This window comes from Ursus americanus, chromosome 34 (assembly GCF_024610735.1).
Source record: "Ursus americanus isolate L20-20 chromosome 34, mUrsAme1.1.p, whole genome shotgun sequence".
NCBI lineage: Eukaryota > Metazoa > Chordata > Mammalia > Carnivora > Ursidae > Ursus > Ursus americanus.
In genome coordinates this window covers 11,871,730-11,895,178 of record NC_142160.1, presented here as the reverse complement: position 1 = coordinate 11,895,178, position 23,449 = coordinate 11,871,730, and the positions used below count along the sequence as shown (strand labels likewise).

The 23,449-nt window shown below is 40.3% G+C and overlaps 1 protein-coding gene across 2 annotated transcripts in view; it reads right to left on the bottom strand.

Moving 5' to 3' along the window:
* Positions 1-841: 841 nt before the first annotated feature.
* SMC5 (structural maintenance of chromosomes 5) overlaps positions 842-23,449 on the bottom strand; it is a 90,125-nt gene continuing 67,517 nt past the window's right edge. Inside the window, exons 16-25 of one of the 2 annotated variants that reach the window (XM_045772533.2) lie at positions 23,319-23,442; positions 22,843-22,965; positions 10,010-10,135; positions 7,266-7,310; positions 6,767-6,862; positions 6,229-6,333; positions 5,887-6,006; positions 4,489-4,668; positions 4,311-4,406; positions 842-3,200 (exon numbers count right to left, since the gene is read on the bottom strand). In XM_045772533.2, the coding sequence (XP_045628489.1) occupies positions 3,057-3,200; positions 4,311-4,406; positions 4,489-4,668; positions 5,887-6,006; positions 6,229-6,333; positions 6,767-6,862; positions 7,266-7,310; positions 10,010-10,135; positions 22,843-22,965; positions 23,319-23,442 (1,159 nt within the window). In that variant the 3' untranslated portion in view covers positions 842-3,056. The remainder of the gene's footprint in view (positions 3,201-4,310; positions 4,407-4,488; positions 4,669-5,886; positions 6,007-6,228; positions 6,334-6,766; positions 6,863-7,265; positions 7,311-10,009; positions 10,136-22,842; positions 22,966-23,318; positions 23,443-23,449) is intronic. The other variant, XM_045772534.2, reaches the window with a different exon arrangement.

Here is a 23,449-nt window from a genome sequence, read left to right as displayed (position 1 = left end):
CAGGTCGTGATCTCAGGGTTGTGAGATCGAGCCCTGCACTGGGCTCTGCACTCAGCACACACAGTCTGCTTGGGACTCTTTCCTTCTCCCTCTGCCCCTCTGCTGGTGGTCTAAAGTTTTGTTGTTTTTTTTTTTTTTTTTGAATTTAAATCAAAATTGCAATAAAGCTGGAGAAAAAAAAAATAGGGAAAGCAAACATTTATAGAGTGTCCACTAGGATGCCAGGTGCCCTAATAAGAGGCCTCTTACCTCACCTCCCTTCAACTGTGTGAATGAAGTATTCTCCTCATTTCACAAAATGACAAATCTTAATGTATGAAGACAAAAAGATTATTATGAATGTTTTCAGCAAATCTAGGGTTTCAATCTAAAAACGTTTGCACTCAAGTTGTACCTTGGCTTCCTGAGATGGCTTAAACCTTTTTCATTGCGTTCAGTGCTGCTATTAGACTGTAATTCCCTTGGAGGCAGACAAGGAACTAAACTTCCTATGCTTCTGACCATGGACAGACCAGCAAAGGCACACTGAACGGACTTGTTGTTTTTCAGTAAGTGTGAAAACCAAAATGACTTTTTTTTTTAAATTTTTTTTTAAAAGATTTTATTTATTTGACAGAAAGACAGCCAGTGAGAGAGGGAACACAAGCAGGGGGAGTGGGAGAGGAAGAAGCAGGCTCATAGCGGAGGAGCCTGACGTGGGACTCGATCCCATAACGCCGGGATCACGCCCTGAGCCGAAGGCAGACGCTTACCCGCTGTGCCACCCAGGCGCCCCCAAAATGACTCTTAAATGAGAACTCTTTTTACACTTTCAGCCTTATTAAAATGACATACACCAAAAGAATATGAAAATACGCATTTATTACCAACAAAGTAGCATTTCCCACAGAGATTTTTCCCCCCAGTTATACACACACACGCAGATACACACTATAGCAGGACAAAATTACATTTTTCATATACTAAAGATTCATACTCCAAAGAAAATAAGCACATGTCCAAAAGACAATCAGAAAGCAGCAAAAAAATCTTTTACTTTGAACACTAAAAATCTGTGAATAGAGACTCTCTCCTTTGGCAAATCAATGAAGATTTTGTCATTAAAAATACCTGTCACCTTCAGGTTTTAAATATTTTATTCATCAAATCAGACTTTAACTTGGCGTTTTTACAATTTGTATGTAATTAGAAGTCAACTTCTGCAGAAAATATATGAAGTTTTAAGTGGCTGAGAATATAATGTTAGACATATATTCTTATTAATATGTTAATTATACATAATTTTTCCTTTACAGCTCAAAATCCAATGTAAAACTATTTGTCCAGTAGAGAAATAGAAAATGCTTACAAACAAGGTATAGAGTAATTACTGCCACATGTAAAGTGAAATGTACTTGACTCCCCCCCCAAACACGCCTCATCTTCAAGCTCCTTTTTCACACTGATAATCATTTTGCAGAAATAAGATACCCAGCACTAACTCAGACAATAAGCAAATGACAGCAAGCACATATTAGTAAAGATATTTTGGTGGAAAACAAAGTATTAAACAACAGAAACATTTGGTAACAACATCCACTTACTAATAGGTTACCAAGTTTTTCAATGTTTATGTGAGTTGTTACATGAGTAAAAATGTTATTTTAAAATATTTTCATAATACATGCAATTAGGCTAAGAGGAGAAGGCTCTTTTAAAATTTTTTTCCAGGAAAAAATATCTTTTAAAGAGAAAATGTCCAAGTGAGAGGATATAGACTTATGGTTCATTATTTCTAGACCTAATAAGAATATAAATTTCCATGGCTATTCATGAATCTACAAAACCCAAATTGAATGCAATTCTTCAATTTATTCAGGCTACCGAGTAAAAAAAAAAAAATTTTGTCATTACTGGAACAGAGACATGTTCTTGGATTAGTCCACTATCTCACAAGCTTTATTTTTTAAAAGAAGAGAATTGGTTTTGGCACTGTTAATTAGTGTAACTCAGAGATAAACAAATGATTCTCTCATCTACTTCTTTCCTGCTCAAACAGTTTAAACTAGATTTTTTAAGACAATGAGGGTAGGATCAACACCGTAAGGAAGGACCTAAAAGCTTAGGTTCTAGAAACATTATGTTTTAAATCAATGCTTCCCTCACTCTTGACATAACACTGAGAAATTTCAAATATAAATTGTAGAAACCAGTATATGAAATCTTAAGAAAAAAATCTTACTAAAAATAATTATAAAAATGCTTTTAGAAAGTGAAGATGTAAAATACAATTGACTTTAAATTAAAAACAAAACAAAACCCCACACACACACTTTACAGGGTTATTCTTTAAAAACCCTTATCACTTGATTTTTTTTTTCCCGTCAATCTTTTGGTTGGCATGCTGCGTCATCTAGTGGCCACCTCGTGGCATTTCGGAGACGTCCCCTACCATTTTTGAAGCCCAGTATGTTTTTCCCTAGAGATACCAATAGAGATACCAATACAATTATAGTGTCAAGTTTCATAAAAATTTTTTAAAGGCCCATAAAATTCCATTTCCTAGTGGAGATAAGGTAATCCTTTTTAATAGGAAGAAATGAATAGATTTGTCATAAATTATTATTATACATTAGTCTAGACATTTCCATATCAGTTTTTTTAAAAATTAAATATAACACTGGGAGGAAACTATGACTTGAGCTGTAGAGTCCTCTTAAAACTCTGAAAGTAATTTAAGTTCCTCTGGAATTAAAGCTCGGGATTTCCTGTGATGGGTAACCCCTTCCCCTGTACCTGTGATGTGAACCAGTAAATACCTTTCACCACGGGAACCCAATGACTCAGGGTCAGAGGGCCAAGCGCTTAAGTTCAACAGAAACTGAAGACTTAATTTCTACTATCAGATGAGGTTCCACAGAAGTTACTATGGTGTCCATTCATCAACCCATTTGTATTTAACAGTAGGTTTCCAAAAATGACCCATCTCAGTCTTAATGAATCTCCTTTTATTCAGGTGAGCCATACTTATAAACAGGATTTAACCAAAAAAACTCCAAGGTTCTCGCCCTTTACTTTTATTGAGAAGGTTGCGTGAACGTGATACGGCGCCGCCGCCTTTGGAAAGCCTTTAAATTCCATCTGTTAGGTTCCAGCATGTGGGGACCGTTGTAGACAAACAATACCGTCATTTTTTCAGAATAAGGAAGATTTTGCAGGAGCTGTAAGTGTAAAAACAAATGTTCCTATAATGCCACACATTTAGAAGCACAATTTGCCAACCTCACCCATGTCAAGTCAAATGTTATTTCTAGTATTAATGAAACACTTACGAAGTTCGCAATTCAATATACAGACCCCGTCAGACAGTGATCCTTCCTTGAACCGGTACGCCTGACGCCTGGTCAGCATTCCCAGGCCAAATAAGATCCTACAATTTCCTAGGCTGACCCTGGAAGTATGTCCTTCAGAATTTTCCTAGGATCCATACTTTAACTCATTTATCCACAAATACTTCACAAGCAACTCGAATGGTCCGTGAAAGACTGGTAGCCTGAAAAGTGTGGGCCACAGGGTGGGTTTATAGGCCAGGGTGTCTGGTAGACAATACAATACTAGCATCTGGCTCTTCCAGAGAGTATCTGCTGGACAAAGAAGACAGACTATACTAGTCAATAAAAATGCGCATTTAAGATGGGTGCTCCAGGGAAATTTTTCATGACTACTTAGTTTAAAAAGAAAATCCGATAATATTAATAAGCACATCTTTGAGGATATTGGTCTTACAAATTAGCCACAGCGGAAGATGTAACAAAAGAAAATTTCCTACGCTAATGGTTCTGGCTCTAGAGCGGAAAATTCTCTGTAAGGATAATTCTGTTTTTATCCAAGTTCACCGGAGAGGAGAGGAGAGGTCAGGACTACTTAAGATTTCCCCTGCGCCCGGGCAGTGCTCTTGGGTGAGGGAAGGGCAGCGCAGCCCCAGACAAATGAGGAGTGCCAGACTTCTAGCGTTCTTATTCTCCTCACTCTTTAAAAAGTGCTAAAAGAGGAACTTCTCTAGATGAAGAGTAAGTGCCAGACGCAGGGAGGAAATCTTGGTTCTAGAACATAATTCTATGCCTCTTACATTTCTTCTTCCAATAATAAGGTTCCAGATGAAGTATGTCACTGGAACTTGTCCCCTTGATATAACTATTACTGTAATCTTTTTAGTTCCTTTTTTGGGAGTGTTTCTGCTGGCGTATATGTAACAGGCCGTACTCTACTCCGTGAGGAGGCCACAGGGCACTTCTGAGTACATGAGCACTTTCAGAGGACTTATTACCTACCTTTGGTGTAATAAAGAAGTACTGAGAGGTATTTTCTTTACAAGCAGTATTCACAACCATTTCAAACACTCTCCGTTCATTGATCGGGTCCATTCCCTAAACAATGACAGTCAACGTGAATACCTTTATATCTATTATAAGCTACGATAAAGCCCAAGTAAAAGAGTAAGCACCACACCTGATTGATTTCATCAACGACTCTAAAGGGACACCGATTAAGCTCCTGCAGCGCCATCAAGTACAACATGGTGGAAACGCTTCTCTCCCCTCCGCTCTGATGGTGCGGCGTCAGCTCGTGCAGCTGCGTACTGCTGCGGAACTTGACTCGAATTCGAATTCCGTACTTATCATAGTCTTCCTGCAAAACAGTCAAAAGATGTTGACGGGTTCCAGTTTCTGCAGCAATTTCATACTTCTACTTGAAAATAGACTGAATAAATCAATTAGAAGAGTAAAAAACTAAATTTAGTGGTAAGAGTTTTATCAACTAGTTCTTTGATATGTTATCTATCTTTATTGTTTAATTGTAAGAAAGAGTTGATTAAAGTCCTGCTTTATAGAATAATTGAGAGGATGGCACGAGATCACACTCTTGCAAGTGCTCTGGCGCAGTGCTGGCACGGGGGCAGAATATTATCAATTATATTTGTTACTGCGTTCTGTCCCTTTCCTGGAACAAGCCCAAAGACTGTAGATGACTCCACGGTGGCAGAAGCTACCATCTTACCAGAACTGGAAAGTGCAGTAACAAATGCTGGCTCCCTTACGTCTCCCATCAAGCAGGCGAAGGAGTCACGGGCACGGTTCCTAAAGCACTACCTTGCTTTTTATCTATGCACGTAACACACGTGCAGATCGCATACAAACTAAAATACAAAGATGCTGAGCTGTGAAGGAAAAGGATCTTTTGTTGTCTTCATTTCTGTGCTAAGAAAAACACTTACTAGGGAAATTTTTCAACATACACAAAATCAGAACACTAAGATAAGCTCAGTATATTACCAACTGCCTCAACTGTGATCAACACAGGACCAATCCCGTTTCATCTCTAACTCTACCCTCTCCTCTTTCAGTGACTTCACAGCAAATCCCAGGTTTTACCACTGTACACATTTCTGAATGGAAATGATTTTCCCTACCATTTGCACTGCATTAACTTACAGCCAAGGAATTAGTAACACATTACCAAATATTTTCATTCCAGTGTACTCTCAAAATCTTGATTAAAACAGGGAAACACTGATACTATGTTTCAGTCATGTTGGCCAATCTCTTTAGGACTCTTCTAACGTGGACAGTGGAAGATTTCTAAAGCAAATCACTCACAGCTGAATAACCATTACCTATCTGGTTATCAAGAGTTTTAGTAAGGCATTAGTGACTTGTCTCAAATGCCACCAAAAAAAAAAAAAAAAGTGACCCTGAGGGACTCCAATAGATGTTTTCCTTCCTCTGAACAATTTTTTAGTAAGCCAAATTTTCACAGGTATAACTACAGAATAAACAAATAATTGACAAATACTTTTAGCATCTAATGAAAAGGACTTGTCAGGGAACATTCCAAATGCAGTATTACCTCATTTTCTGTATGCAGATCAACTTCACCAGCACACTGCATGGAGCTGAAAAAATTGCTGAATTTTTCATTAATTTTTTCTACGAGCTCTTTTAAAGGATTAAGCCACCTTTCTTTCACCTGCAAAGCAATTCAATATAAAAGCACAATTTAAAAGAAGTATTACCACATTGATAGAAAACTGTCCATAAAACAACTTCAGTTTCAGTATCAGTCTAGTCAGGAGAACAGACAGCGCGTTCGTTCTTAGAAGCACGTCATTTCAGTTCGCATTAGTCTCCGTTCCCACCCCATCAACGACAGGCACGTGACAGAAAGACAAGTGAAAGGGTAAATAATTACCTGTGAAATGTTCTCCTTGTATTTATCCAGTTCAACTTTCTTTATCTTTAGTTCCTCAGTTAATTGCTCTATTTCTTCTTCTCTTTTTGTGTATTCTTCAACGACCTGGCAGGGAAAAAATTATTTAAGACAAATCTACCGAAGGATAACATTATGGGCAATTTTGTGTCAATTAAAACACGAACAGAAAATGCCAATTGTGTTGCATTGTTTGTATGCAATTAATTTATGTTCTCCTACTGAACATGTTTTTTATCCTTGAAAAAACAGACACTGCAGTATTTCAGGTTAGCCCAACGATTCTTTTTATAAAGGAAAGGCACAGAACAGTGTGTTCCTTAGGAAGAGTCTATTTAAAATTCTAATAGATTCAGAATCTGGCATTTAAAGCACATTGTTCCTGCTGTCTAGCTTATTATTACCAAGAGCTCTAGTACAGAGTGGGAGGCGAGTACTGGAGGGAAGTGAGCGCGCGTGCACGCTGCGTGTGGGGAGGGGGCGGCGGGGCTTGAGGGAGGCAACAGGGAAAGCAGCGTACTGTGGGATTCAGTCCTGTGAAGCAAGAAGCTCTTGATCTTTCTTCAGTTAATAAAGCATCAATCTCATCCAATGTGTTTGGAAGATCCTGGAAAGCCTAAAGAAGAAAAAAATGGTCTGTTATTACAAACAGTTCAGCAAAAGCGGTTTAATTTGAGCAGTTAAATATTCTGCTAAGTATCTACTATGTGTTCAATAGCATGCTAGCATACAAGGAATCAAAGGAATTAAACAGGATTTTCTGCCTTCAAAAAGCTTACACTTAGTAACACTGGAGAACACCTTCAAGCGGAGTACTGGTGTTGAGTATTAAAGTAAGTAGTTCGACCTACGGCTACGGGGTTTACAGAGGGGACCCCAGCTCATGCTAGAGGAGCTACAGAGTTAAGAGACGTGAGAGGCCTCACTTTCCCAGAAGTCTCTGGGCCTTCAAGCCAGGAGCCAGGGAAGAGCAAGGCAGAGGGGAAAGAGGAGCTTGGAAAAAAGAAAGCGCTGCATACCATGGGGGGTGAGGAGTTGTGTCCATTTGGAATGGTGGGTACTTGCTGAATTGGTAGAATGGGTCCAGAATATGTGGGGCATTGAAAGAGAGCAAGAAGTTAGAACTTTATACTGTACGTCTGAAGAACGACAAAAGCATCTTAAGAATCCAATTACTTTGACAGTAGAACTTCTCTGTAGCACAGCTGACCCTCAAACAATACAGGGTGAGGGGGACTGACCCCCACGGTGTAGTCAAAAATACATGTATAACTTTTGACTTCCCAAAAACATAGCTCCCCATAGCCTCCTGCTGACTGCAAGTCTTCTCAATAACATCAGCGTGAGGTGACCCGTGTTTTGTTGGTTACATATTTTATATACTGTACTTTTGCAGTAAGCTAGAGAAAAGGAAATGTTATTAAGGAAAACATAAGAAAAATAAATGTATAGTACTCTATTTGTTGAAAAAAGAAAAATTCACATACAAATGGCCCATGCAGTTCAAACCCGTGTTGTTCGAGGCTCAGCTGTACTAGCTTCTGAGTCCAGGTCACAGAGACAAGTCAGAACAGACATTTCTTATCTGGGAGGAAAGCGGTACATTGACTTGCTGGCAAAGCTCATACAGTATGAAGTACAGAACCAATCCTGAAACTCTGAAAAAGATCCTGAATATGACATAAATCTCATAGTTTGATCTTGCGTCTTTAATCTGCTCAGAAAGCAGTTCATCTTCTACAGGCTTTCCGATACTAGGCGTCCGCTGTTGCTGTGACTCGTCCGCTGCGCTCGCACCCGAGGCTGCACACGTGCTCGGCGTCTTCGCCAGACGCCCGAATAGGCATCTTCAGTGGCAGACGGTCAAAGACAAAGCCTCATGTCAACCACCCTTCCCACCACTTTGAGCACATCTGTTGCTCCTTCGATCTTGTCTCAGTCAATGGCAGAAGCAGGGGTTGGTTCTCTCTCTCACCCTTCACCTCCAATCCGTTAGCCAGTCCTGCTGACTGTCCTGAAAAGATCCTCCTACTGGCAAACTTCCCTCTCCAGTGCTCCCCCCCCCGACCCACGCCCCTCTTCTCTCTCGCCTGGTCCAAAGCCGTCATCTTCTCAACAGTCTCCTTGCTTTCACTCGTGTCCCTACCGGATTCTCCACCGGGTAGTCTGTTCTTCCACATGTTCCAGTCAGTGCCATCGCTCCTCCCGACACTCCTCCAGTGGGTTCCGTCTCCACCTACAACCCAAACTCCTTCCGTGAGACCCTCCATGCTCTGACTTCCACCGTCCTTCGTGCCCGAATGATCCTGTTTGAGCCGGACTGAGATGCCTTCCTTCATGTGAAGCATGCCCCGTGCGCTCGCGCCCGGGGAGCTTTGTATGGAGCCGTTTGCTCTGCCTGGAAAACTTCCCTCAAACTCTCACTTGACCGATTGCTTCTCTCCATTCAGGAATCCTCTAGAATAGTATCTTCTCAAAGGAGGCTTCCCTGACACTATCCTCTTACCTTGTTTTATTTTTCTTCTGAGCACCTCTTGATAGCCGACATGGTCTCTTTGCTTTTTAATTCATTTATCTGCCCCACCCTCCAGACTAGAATATAAACTTCAGTAGAGAAATAGGTCTTGTTCAATGCCTGACTGATCAGTAACATTCGTAATATATGAATTATCTAATTTTGTTTCTTTCAAAAACAATACAACTTATCAAGGGTAGAATCCTACTACTTTCTGAAAGAAAAACATAGTACAGATATTGTACTAATATCTACTTATTTTATGATAATTCCATGTATTCTGGAGAAGTTCTAATATATTTTTAGAAACAACAGCCACTCAGTTTATCTTATATATGTTCTTACTAAATCCCTACTATGTACCTAAATAGAACCACTCTCTAGGGTGTCAGGGTCGGATACAAAAGAGTAAAATCTTTGAGGATTCGAAAATTATAATCCAAACTTTCTTGTCTGACATATCATTAGCTACAGAAAGAGATTAGACATTAACTATTGAAATAGGGAAATAGACATTTCATTATCTATTGACATTAAGATAAAATACTTTATCTAAAAATCCGTTTTCTATTTCCTTGTTTTATTTTGACATCATTCGGAGAGTTGGTATGTTAGGCAAGGTGTGATCCCTACTTGTCAGGTAACACTCAGGGTCACGGGGCAGCATCTCCTTTTACTAACGGAAGAATATGTCAGCACAGAATATACAAAGGAAAGGAGGAAAGCCTCTTTTCTCCTTTTCTTACCAACAGATGTTAGGCCTAAAGATTCAGGTTTCACTGACCCCTAAATAAATACCCTAATTTCCAGAAAAGCATTTTCATTTTACCTTTTTCCAAATATCACTTCCATTTACCATTTGTTATTCAATTACCGATGCTAGGTTTCCAAACAAAAACTACACCCCATCTCCTGACCCTACCTCTTAAAGTAGCTTGGGGAAAAAACCCTTTTATTGGAAGAATGAATGTTCTAGAACTGATAACTGTTAAGGGGCTGTCCGAGCTTTAATTAATAACTTTAGGACTAAGCCAAGACTGATGGATGCCCAAGTTTGAATATAGTAAAGAAAATCCACTAAGCACAATTACTTTACATACATACTCAGTTTAAAAATGGAGGGGATCCCATATTTCTCACAGCACATTATGTTTCTGACGGCCCATTACAACGCCTAACACACTCGAAGCCGACAAAGCACGTGCGCGGCGTGGGACCTCGCAGCCTTATTACACTTGTTATACTTACTGTCTGGTATTCTTGAGGAACTGTCTGCTCTGCACCCAGGTTACATACTTGCCTAGCTCTCTTCATCAGCTCCTTGCATTTCTGCAGTAATCTCTGTCGACTTTCATCCAGCTCGATGAAATGTTGCTGTTGCAAGAAAAAGAATTTTAGACAATTTGTAGGTTACCGTTATGTCAGAGGACTGATTAAACAACCACATTACAGGTGTACTTTGGGGACATGTGGACTGAGTCCCAGAGCATCTCAATAAAGTGACCATCACAATAAAGTCAGATGAATGTTTTAGTTTCCTAGTGTGTATAAGAGTTACGTTTACTATACTGTAGTCTAGTAAGTGTGCAACGGCATTATGTTAAAAACAAAAACAACGTACATACTTAAAAAATACTTTATTGCTAAAAAATGCTACCCACCACCATGTGAGCTTTCACCAAAACCACTCACTGATCACAGGTCACCAGAACAGATATAATAATGAAATATTATACCATATCTCAAGTGTAGGAAAGTAAAGAGCAATAGAATGAGGTAAGCCTGTATATTAACAATTGAATTTCAAGAAGCAAATCATCTACAAGCCGTACCTCAAAAACCATGACAGATATAAGATTAAATTTAAACTTAAACTTTAAAATATATCAGCATATCATATTACATTAATGCTTAAGACCTCTGAAATTTATTTAAGATTTATTTATTTCTTTGAGAGAGAGAGCGCACACACACAGAGGGAGAGGCAGAAGCAGACTCCCCACGAGCAGGGAGGCTTAAACAGGGCTCGATCCCAGGACCCTGGGATCATGACCTGAGCCGAAGGCAGATGCTTAACCGACTGAGCCACCCAGGCGCCCCTTGAGCTCTGAAATTTAAATCTGCTTTCTTCTGACACAGTTTAACTTAGCTATATATAATTATACTCTAATATAATTTGAAATACACAGTACGTAGACTTCCTATCTGAAAACTCAGCACTTGAATGCAAAGAGAACCTTTAAATAGTGGTTGGTAGTTGTCCAAGTGCCTTTCATGTATAGTTATCATTTATTCATGGACCCATTCATTCCTTCACCAGATAATTACTGAGAATCCATTAAATGTCAGTATTTTATTATGCACTGAACACAGAAAGGTGAAAAAGGAGAAAGACACACAAATTATCATTAAAGAAACAGCTCTACTATTTATTGAAAGCTTATGTGCTGTGTGCTTCACACATGATTCCCTTATTTCTCACAATACCGTACAATGATATTATTCCCCCTTTTGCACATTAAAAAAAGAATTAAAGCACCTCGTCCAAGCTCACACACTTAGTCGCAGGCTGTCAGGATTCACATCCATGCCTGCTTCTAGAACTCATGCTCTTTTCATTATCGCACCATGCCCCTCAGAGAGGGCTGGACAGAGGAAAGCAAAGACAGCATGAGGGGGTGAGGGCAGGGGGTGGCGGGTACAGGAAGGCAGGCCAGAGGGGTCACAGAAGCTGACAGGAAAAGAGCAAGTAGGGATGCCTCGGTGGCTCAGTTGGTTAAGTGTCTGCCTTTGGCTCAGGTCATGATCCCAGGGTCCTGGGATCGAGCCCCATATCAGGCTCCTTGCTCAGCAGGAGCCTGCTTCTCCCTCTGCCTGCTAATCTCCCTGCTTGTGCTCTTTCTCTCTCTCTGACAAATAAATAAAATCTTAAAAAGAAAAAGAAAAAAAGAAAAAAAAGGAAGTAGCAGAGCCCATTCCCACGATAGCTGATTACAAATGTCAAGGCAGGGAAGCCTCCTTCGAGGCTTACTTAGGGAACAAGAAATCTGCCATAGCTGGAGGAGAGGTGAGATTGTACAAAGTCAGAGTAATAAGGTAGGCAAGAGCCAGATGATAAGTTTCATGTGTAGGGAGGAGGACATTGTGGAATGCCTTCTGCGGGCCAGGCTTGTTATAACCACTGTCTTGTATGTTAATTAATCTAATCCTCACTATAATCTTAGGGAAATGTATTATCTTTTTTACACATGGCTCAGAGATATTAAAAAACTTGCTCAAGGTTATGAAAATACCAAGTGAACAGGTTCTTAAGAGAACAGGTCTAGCTTGCTCTTTCCACGAAACCTCAAGCTTTGGTCTGCACACAAAAAGAGCGGTGTGCGAGGGAGACAGTGAAGACTATTAAAACAGCCCTGAAGCCCCGCCACATGGCAGATGTACGGATTAAGATCTCTTAGGGCAGAGACCTGGACACGTGTATTATTAACAAGGTCCTCAGGTGATTTTCATGCATAAAGTTTCATTAGCAAATAAGCTCAACCAAGACAAAAGTTAGGGAAAAAGGAACACATACTGGACTGAACCGAAAATACAAAGCCAGCCTGACACTAATCACTGCCATTACAGTTCTCTAAACCTGACACAAATAAAGGAAAATGTTACAGACTCCCTGTCACACCGAGGCAGCTGTCAACATGGGCCAGAGAGAAACCTCTCACTCTGTCAGACTCCTCGGGGCCTTGCCAAAACAAAGCACCAGAACATCATGGCAAAGAAATACCGGAGGTGAACATGTGGGCCTCTGGCCTTGGGAGGACAAAACCTCCTTCAACAGCTGCCTTCTGGTAAGTGGCAGAGGTCTCATTAAATCTTTATCAGAGAAAGCGGTTCTTTCTGTATGTACATGTTTGTGACATAACTCTTCATACAGTGCCTGCCACCCCCCCCAAACCATAATTCTTACTGAATTTTTTCTTCCCCGGGGTGGGGAGGGTAGGTAAGGAGCAGAAAGAGAGCTAACCATAATGTTGTAAAGTCAGACTAGTGAAAAAGGCTTTATTAATAATTCTGCTTACAGTCTAGTCTGTAACAGTTAATGGATAACAGAAACTTTTCATCTGTGGGAGACCTAAGGACAGAAAGAGGCAGATTTACCAACTATGGCCCCCCAACATCTCAGAAAGGACTCAAAGAATATGTGGGTACATATTCTGAAAGAATAAGTATCCTCTTTTCTTGGAAATTCTGAGAACTTCAATGGTCCTGAAAGGTGTATATTGACATTGAACATGGAAAAGCTTCTCTAAGAGGGCCCTCTAGTGGAACATATCAGAATTGCTCACATAATTTCTTACTAAATATAAATAGCATGTTGCACCTAAAATTAACACAGTAAATATTCTATTTAACAACTAGAGTCCAAATGAAAACGATTTTCTGTATGAAAGGAATGTGAGCTCTAAGGAGCATAAACTTTTACTAAAACACTAGTTGTAAATAAAAACATTAATTCCTCAATTTTCCCGTAATACAAATATAAGGCTCAAATTTCATACCAATTTAATGGATTTCAAATTCAAATGTTAACTATAAGATTTAGTACATATCATACAGAATACATATTTTAGAAATATGAAAAGTAATCTTTTAACGTCAACTTGAAATTTTAATGTCAAATTTGAAATTGAAAAAGATAGTGGTCTTTTTACTATACAAGATTACGAATTCTAATTGTAAGCAATTAAGTAATAGCAATAATACTATTTGTTAAATGACCCCTTCTCTCCCCAAATCTATCTCCCTTAAATAAACAAAAGTCTCCTGAAATTGTGTTGCAGGACAGAGGTAAGCAGGTAGCCCGAGAAGAGAACATTAGATAAAAGCAAGGAATTTCTAAATTCAGCGTGAAGATAAACACATTAAACAATTTCTAATTCTTATAATATTAATTCTGACACAAACCTATACTTTTTAAGGAAACCCTGGTTTCATGCTAGGCAGTGTACTAAACACCCTAATATATATTAAATGGAATTATCACAATACCCCTGAAGGGCAGATAGGTATTAAAATACCTATGACTGAAAATAAATAAGAGACATGGAGTGGGGTTAGGAAAGCAGTGCCCAGCTTAAAACAAAACAAAACACACACAGAAACACAAATCCCCCCCCCAAACACAAAAACACGAAACCAAAACCTCAACCAAGTAACAGGTCCATCCCTCTGCATCCACCTTCATATGCAGACTTACACGCAGTCCGCGCGCTACCTGGTCCTCCAGATACTCCAGACACAATTAGCGAACCGACGCTCCCAACCACTGTCTTTCTCGGAGGACCTTCTATAGGCCTGGAAGCCTGCTGCCCTCTTGGCCGTCCAGCAGTCTGAGGACGTATCAAACCCCACGGTGCTCAGCCATCCCTTAAGTTCCCTCATGGATACGACCCCTACTAAAACTTGTCCATCATCTTTTGAGAACTTGTTTTCATGGTCAGCGTCAAGGACAAAACGGGAAGTGGTAGTAATGGCTCCTTAGTGCAGCCTGCCATGTGTTCAAAGGGACAAGTAGGAAAAAACCCCACCGTTTTCCCCTTGTTTCGAATGACATAGGACAGCAAGAATAGTTAAGAGCATCTGTGGGTACTGGACAGCAAACAGAAGAAGAGTAAGTAGAAGGGAAAGTGAACAATGACAGATTCTACGTATTCTTTCACTCAATCTTCCTTATTCCTCAAGTGTGGTTAGAGACCGTGGTCAGTCAGCAACACTTACTGAGTGCACAGTCCAGGAAATGAAAGAACCTTCCAGAGGGGATGTATAAGAGAAACAGAATGGTACAAAATACTGCTGAGGAAATGCACAGTAAGTTCGGGTGGTATCCAGTAAGAGCAGGATGGAAAAACCTGTCAAGGGCTGTGCGCCTGCATGTGTCTGTGAGTGGGGAAGAGGCTGGGAACAGAGTGGCTACTTCCAGGAACCAAATCTAAAGGGACAAGCAGCTAACCAGAGGTTACTTCTTTGGACAGTGTAAGGTGGCCGTCTTTATAAAAAAAAAAATTAGTGACTGAAAAACTGAAAACAAACCCTCCTCCCAAGAAACTCTGCTCCTCTCTAGAGTAGTGTACTCTGCTCCAAATATTAATATTCCTGGGCTACTCCCGAAACAGATCACAGAGATTATGTCTGTGGACACGAAATCGTAGTACGTCCACGTGAACAAAGGCTGAAGAGCAGCCCCATGTCAAGAGTGCGCTGAAGTTGGGAGATTTACCCCCAAGCCGCCATGAGTTCGTGATACTTGTGTAAACATGACACCACCCTATAGTCTTCTCAAGATCATTAACGTGTAATTCAAAAATAAAACTTCACACACAGGATCCAACACTGTATTTTGTGACTAGACTCACTCCATACAGTATGGGCACAACGGGTCAACTTCTGTAATACCGCTTCCTATACTGAACAGCCAGGCTCACAGGCTCACTGGGTGACAAACCGTAGCATGGGCTCTACGATTACCTACCAACAGAAAATATGATGCGCAGAGGACTTCGGTCACACCCCATGAAATAAACACAGATGAGGCTGCTTGGGTAGCTAGCTCCATATCCAGCCCCCACAGCTGCCCCCACCCTCCATTTGGGTACTACCTTTGGTTTTTGTTTTTTGTTCTGTTTTTGTTTTTTGCTGGATCCCTTCACCATGTTCAGAATGACTATGGCTACTCCTGCTGCCTTCCTCTCCTTTGTTTTGGACGGTAGGGGTGAGGGAAGGACTTTCCCATCTTCCAAGCCTCTGGCTTTGGCTAAGTGAACTAGCCAATCCTAGCATATCAAGCCTCATCTTCAGCTCCTTCTCGCGAGGCGGGTTTGTGCTTGCCTACTACTCTAAGATGCTTATCAGCTAGCAAAATCTTGTTTCTTCCCATTTTTTCTAGCTGTACACTTCTTCTAGAAGCCGAGTGTGAAGAGGCTGACTTCAGAATAATGTTCCCACTCCTCTGTGAGGTCCTCCATTTCCTAAAACCTATCAGGGCTGTTTCCATTAAAAGATACGACTACAGTTCACTATTAAGCAACAGGAATGTTTCTGAAAAGTCTGGTGTAACATGAACCATGTACGGACCCCACCGGAGTGTAGCAGACTCCGGGAAGGGAGAAGAGCGGATGAGCAAGGTGCAAGGGGACTTCAAATACAGGACAAGCTTTACAAAATCTGCAGCAAATATGGCAAAGTGTTACATTTGTCAGGGGAAGGGGCACGTGGAGGTTCTATTACTCCTACTCTGGTATATCTTTAGTATTTCATACTAGGAAATATTGGAAGAAAGACTTTAGTGAAACTAATGACAAACAGTTTTTTTCAGCCTTGACGTGTAACTGGTGAATAAGCTGCATGTCAAGTGTACAACTTGGTGGATTCTGATCAATCTATCCGACGGCGAAACCATCACCCTCAATGTATCTGTCCCTTTCAACGCTCTGTGCCCCTCAGTAATCTACCCGCTGTGTCCGTCCCAGGCAGCCGCTGATTGACTTCTCTCACGGGGCATTCTACCTTCTGTAGAATTTCACAGAAATGGAGGCAGAGTATTTTTGATGTGGCTTCTTTCACTCAGCATAATTAGGATCCATCATGCTGTGTATCTCAGCACACAACCGAGTAATACTTGTTGTGAGGATATACTGTAACTTGTGATCTCACCGCTGCTGGACATTTGTTTCCGGTTTTTAACTATGACAAACCTGCCACACATTCCTGTACGTCTTTCAGGGACATATGCTTTTCCTTCTTTTGGGTAAATACTAGGAGAGGAATGGCTGGATCCTATGGCAGGTGTATTTTTAGCATTTAAGAATCTCTCCGATGGTTTTCCAAAGCGGCTACGCACTTGCAGTCTCTACGGGCGTGAGCGCGAGTCCCAGGGCTCTACTCCGCGCCAACGCCTCCGTACGGAGCCTGTCACTCCAGCGGGTCTGCCGCGGCAGCTCCTAGGACTCACACTGCCTACTACTGAAGTTCAGTATCTTTTCATGTGCTCATTTGCTGTCTGTATATTTCCTTTAGTGAAGACCACGTTAAAATCTTTTGCCCATTTTCTGACTGGGCTGTGTGTCGTCTTTGTATCGATGGTTGTAGAAGAGTTCTTTTGATAGTATCCTTCAGGGCCGGCAAACTTTTTCTACACAGGGCCAGTAGGTGTAGTATTTCAGGTGTTGATGGCCCCATACAGAATGTCATTTTTTTTTAAACTCCTTTGAAAATGCAAAAACTAGGAGCTTGCAGGGATTTAATATAAGCAGACGTGAGGCTCGATATGGTCCCCAGTAACAGCCCTTCATCGTGATATAAGTGCTTTGTCAGGTGTTACATGTTGCAGATATATGCTCCCCGCCAGTTTGTAGCCTGCCTTTTCTTAACAGCATCTATTGAAAAGGAAGTTAATTTTGCTGAAGTAAAACTTCTGATTCCTTTTGCCTCATAGTTCGTGCTTTTTGTGTTCCATTCAGTTTTCCCAAAACCAAGATCACCAAGAATTTTTCTTTCCTTCAAGAAGCTTTTAGCTTTAGTTCTTACATTTAAGTCTATGACCCATTTATATATGGTACAAGGTAGGGGTTGTGGCTATTTTTCTTTGTACATGACTATTCAATTGTTCTAGCACTATTTGTCAGACTATTCTTTCCCCACTGAACTGCCTCCGTTATCTGTGCCAAAAACAACTGACTATATATGTGTGAATCTATTTCTGGTTTCCCTATTCTGTTCCACTGAGCCATATATGTCTATTTTTATACCAATATAATGATGTCTTCATTATTACAGCTTTATAATAAGACTTAAAATTAGGAAAGGTGAGTCATCAAACTTGTTCTCTTTCAAGTTCTTCTAAGTCTACTGCATTTTCGAATAAGCTTGTCAACTTCTAAAGACCCTGCTGGGAATTTTATTGAATCTATATATTTGGGAGAGAACTGACCTTTGATCCATGAACATAATCATTCCCTCCATTTACATAAGTCTTATTTACATTTTAGCAAAATTTTGTAGTTTTCAGCACACACAGGGCTTGTAAATATATCCCTAAGCATCGTATTTTTGATGCTATTGTACACAGTTTTTTAAGTAGGCTCCTCAACCAGCATGGAGCCAACGCAGGGCTTGCACTCAAGACCCCAAGCTAAGGGGCACCTAGGTGGCTCAGTTGGTTAAGTGTCCACCTTTAGCTCAGGTCATGATCCTGGGGTCCTGGGATGGAGCCCCACATTGGGCTCCCTGCTCAGTGGGGAGTCTGCTTCTCCCTCTGCCTGCTTCTCCCCCAGCTTGTGCACCCGTGCTCTTTCTCTCTCTCAAATACATAAACAAAATCTTTAAAAAACAAACAAAAAAGACCCGGAGCTGAGACCTGAGCTGAGATCAAGTCTGATGCTTAACCAACTGAGTCACCCAGGTGCCCCACACAGTATTTTTAAACTTCAATTTCTAATTGTTGGCTGTTACTAGATGCGAGCCACATCTGATTTGAATGTCTGTACTGAACTTGTATCCTGCAACCTTGCTAAGTGCACTGATAGCACTGATTCCTTAAGATTTTCCACAGACCTATGTTTGTCTGAAATAGACAAGTCTTTGTTTTTTCCTTACTGCACTGGCTCGGTCCTCCAGTACAATGTGGGACAGAACTGATTAGTGAGTATTTTCCTTGTTTCCAATCATTAGGGGAAAGCTGCCATTCCTTCATCAATCAGGATGATATGAGCTAATGGTTTTGGGTAAATGCTCTTTATCAGATGGAAAAAATTCCCTTCTATTCCTCAATACACAAAGTCTTTATCACAAAAGGATGCTAGACTTTGGCAAACATTTTCTCTGTATGTACTTAGATGATCATCTGGTTTTTCTCTAGTTGTTCACATGATAGATTATACAGATGAATTTTCAAACGTTAGATCAACCTTGGACTTCCGGGACAAACTCACTTGGTTCGGATGTATTATTACTCTTTTGTATACTGTTGGATTTCATTTGCTAACTTTTTATTTTTAAATCTTTAAATCGATGTGGGTGGTGATGGGTAGTAAGGAGGGCACATATTGCATGGTGCACTGGGTGTTATACACAAATAATGAATCATGGAACACTACATCAAAAACTAAGGATATACTGTATGGTGACATAACGTAATAAAAAATTATTATAAAAAATAAAAAAATAAATCGACGTGGGGCTTGATCCCAGGGTCCTGGGATCATGACCTGAACTGAAGGCAGATGCTTAACCAACTGCACCACCCAGGCACCCTTCATTTGCTAACTTTTTAAAAGAATTTTTGCATTTATGGTTCATGAAAGATACTGGTCTGTAGTTTGGTCTGGTTTTGATATTGGAGAATGCTAGCCTCATACAATGTGTCAAGAAGTATTCCCAGACCCTCTTCACCTTTTGAAGACCCTAGGTAGAACTGCTAGTAATTCTTCCTTTTTGTGCTTGGAATTCACCAGTGAAGTCTCGGCTGGTTTTCCTTGTGGGAAGGTTTTTAAATACAAATTTAATTTCTTTAGTAAATAAAGGGCTATTCTAATTAGTTCTTCCTTCAGGGACTTTCGGGGCTTTTCAAGAGTTTGCTCATTTCTTCTAAATTGTCAAATTTACTGCCAGAAAGTTGCTCACCATTCCCCTAATGCCCTTTTACCGTTTGTGAGATCCGCAGTGCTATGCTCTATTTCCTACTGGCTTCCTCTTCCCTACATTGTGGCTGGAAACTCTCCTGGCCGTAAGCTACGGCTATCACAGGGATCACCTTGCACTGTTTTCCCTTCCCTCAAAAATCACTGTCCTGTGCCGCCTGTTATCTAAAGTCTGAAAAACACTGTTTCATTTATTTGTCCCATCTTTTAGAGGGCACATATGGCCCCTATTATTTCATCATGGCTGAGAACAGAAGCTTTTTATGTTTTATTATGGAAAATTGCAAACACACATGAAAGGCGAGAGAACAGTATATATAGTAAGCCTTCATGTACCTGTCACCCCGCTTCAACAAACCTAAACTCATGACCAGGATAGTGTCCTGTATACTCTATCTAGACTCCCTTCTTCCCTGGAGGATTTTGAAGAAATTCCAGACATTCTATTTCCTTCATAAATATTATAACAATGTATTTCTGACTCAGAAAAATCCATAACCACATTCTCAAACCTAAAGATATTGACAATAAATGCTAATATTATTAAATATCGAGTCAGTATTCAAACTTCCACTTCTTAGGAAATTTTTTTTTTTACAATTGCTTTGTCCAAACTGGGATCTAAATTATGTCCATACATTATATTTGGCTAATATATTTTTAAGTTCTTTTTAACTTAAAGGTTCTCTCTCCCCTTTCTCCTTTTCTTAGGTACTGCACTAAAGTAGGCACAAGTCTTACGTGGCCATTAAGCACTTAAAATGTGGCTAGTAGGACCGAGAAACTGAATTTTTAGTTTAGTTTAAATTAATTTAAAATTAAAAACCAATACTCCAGCTATTAGAAAATGTTTAGTGAGAACAACTTGGGTACGTGAATTTACTTTTTTAAGTTTTTCAAAACAGGATCAAATATTTCTGATGACAATTTTTCATCTAAATTGAGATCTAATTATAAAATAGGGTATTCTGAAGACTTGAAACTGGTAGTTTTAGAGCAGTGGTTCTGACATGGGAGCACTTTTGTCCCCCAGGGCACATGTGGCAATGTCGTCACAACTAGAGTGGGGAGGGGTATGCTGCTGGCATCTAGCGCGTACAGGCCAGAGATGCTGCGCTTAGACGTTCTCCAATGCACAGGACAGCCCCCGCGCTAAGAGCTCTCCAGTGTAAGATGATGGCAGTGCTGATGTCGACACACCCTGTGCCAGGGGCTTAGCCAGACTGAAACTTGTTCACAAAATAATTTCACGTTCTGTCTTTTCGTGGGTCTACATATGAATGTCTGGCTATGTTTCTATGACGGCACAGCTAACGTGATCCGCTGATTCACTGGCGGCTGCAAAGTAGGGACACTCTTACCGTAATTCCCTCATACTGATGATCTGAAATGCTTCTGTAAAGAGGAACTTCTCTTACTAATCCTAAGTAATATATCACATAGGAAATTCTGAATAAATGCTAGATTCTTTGCCATTTTTCAAAATGAGCTTGTTCTCCAGGATCCTTCAAAGGTGACCAATATGACTATTTTTTTAAGTGTCATTATAATTTCATAAACATAGATACTTTTGATATCTGGGTCTCTGTGATTGAAGAAAACCCCCTGGGCTCTTCGTCCTCTTATTTAAACCTTGCTCAATCTCTTTCTTATAGACCTCTCACATTCTGCACCATATTGGAACCTGGAAATAATCCCTTTTTTAAGAAGATGAGTTACATCCTTTTATACTTAATGACAAGATTGATGTTTGGCCTTAGTTCTGCTGTTTTATGTCATACTTATTTTTGTGGCATACATGTATATAAATAAAATACCTAATCTTCAGTGGTATGATGTGTTTTATCTTCCTCTCCTTTTCTTTGCATATCTTTTGGTATTTAGGGAAGTTTGCACAAATACCTTATATAATGTCCTATGTCCTTTATATCTTTTGGAATACTGTCTGTGGTTTCCCACTACAAACAATATTGAAAATCTCCCTTATTTCTGTGACCCAAAGCACCCACTCTTCCTGATAATACCTATGGGACAATCAGGAAGTATATTCTATTGTACTTCAGTTGTCTATCTTCTCCCATTTTTAGTGCTGTGTCAGCTACACTGTCAGCCTTATAACCATGTAAGGCCAGTTTTCCAGTCTCTTTAGTCTACCGCGTGGTTCTAGTTCTCATAAGCAGCGTGCTTCTGCAAAGTAGCTCAGTTTGGTTTGAGAGTTCCCAGGGCTTGGACCACCACTGCACCATCCGACCTTTCTAGAGCCTATAGCACCTCCCACTTCCAGCTGTTCTCAAACTGATCTGCTGAGCTTTCCACACCTAGTGGGGCCTCCTTTGTTTAGAGAGGAGAACCTGTTGGTGACCTCATTTCTGGGTTCTCTGAGCTTTCCCCGTTTACCACATAGTGACAACACGCTAGTCATGCTGCTGCTGCTGACTTAATCTTACCCACTGATATTCCGGAGTTCACACATGTTGTGTAATAAAGAATTAGGCCTTTGTCCCTGGTTTTTGGGAAGGAGACTCTATAACCCTAGGAATTTTCTGAGTGATAGGTTACTCATGAGCCTGCCCCTGCGTTCAAGCTTAGGAGATGACTCAAGAGGGGGATAGACAATGCCAGAAAGACAAATCGTGTGATGAGAGGGTTGGGGCACTGAGTCATAGGGTTATTCTTATTCTTGAGCCTTCCAGGGAGAGGGGCTAGAGACTGAAAGGCAGGCTTGTTGGGGACTGTGCCCTTACCCTGAACGGTCTGCTGCTAACGCTGGGCGGGTATGGGGGAGTATGCTGCAGGACACCAGCAAGGGTACTTAGAAACTTGGCTTTGTTGTATATGTTGTCCATGGGTTTGTGGCTGTTATCCTAGTTGCTCTTCTATTTTTGGGAAAGGATATGGAAGACTCAAAAACTATGCCGCTGTCACTAGCAGTTCTTCTTTGGGATTTTCGTTAACTTTAGTGCATCACATTTCACCCCCTGCACGCTATTTTAACACTTACCATTTCATAGATCGATATTAACAGAAGATTAAATCACCACAACTGTACACTAAGGCCACGCTCGGTGATGACGGTAACTCATCGGCAGTTTACGGGACGTACAGAGTGCAGTACACGCTACCAGCTGCTACCTGCTGACAGCGTCGCTCTGATTCATACGGGTTAGGAGAACAGGTGGGGGACTCGGCCTGTCACATGACTATGTGAGGTACTCTAATTACTGCCACACCTCCCGCAATCACATAACATAAAATGCACAGTACAGTGTTTCAAAGAATGGCTCCTCAAGAGAGCATGTAACAAAATGCATATTCCAAGTGACAATACAGGTTTTCAAACTGGTCTGAGGCTGGAACCTCATCATAAAAAGATAAAAGCAAAGACTGTACCTCTGAGACACGGAGCTGTGATGAAGCAGCCATGTAATCGGATTCTAACTTGTTCTGCTCAGAGATCACTGTAGTATTTTGAAGAATTAAATCAACTTTTTGTATATGCAAAGAAGTACAGATCTAGGAACAGAAACCCCTAAAAGTTTAATTTGTTTTACAACCAAGAAAAAAAAATAGTTTTTAAAAATTCATAAACCATGAAAAAAACATTTTTCTAATGCGACTGATATTTCAAATAGTTCTTTTTATAACTATTTCTTACAAGAGAATTTTTAGATGTTTTTCTGTGTGTTTAATTGAATCATTTGGAATATAACTTAGCTCAATGAGTACTTTGAGCCAATTTATTGACCTATAATGAAAAATGTCAAAGTTAAAATTATTGATAGTAAAATCTTAGCAAGATATTTAAAAAAATCTATCTACTTATCTACCTGCTATAAAAAGTGACTAAAATTAAGAAAATGCCTTACCTTTACAGAGTTTGTTAATTCAGTAACAAGTTTTGCTTTTTGAACATTTATTTCTCTGATTTTGGTACTTGCTTTACGCTCTTCCTCTTCAAGGTTGCAAGCATCTTGTTCCATCAGCTTTAAACTGTATG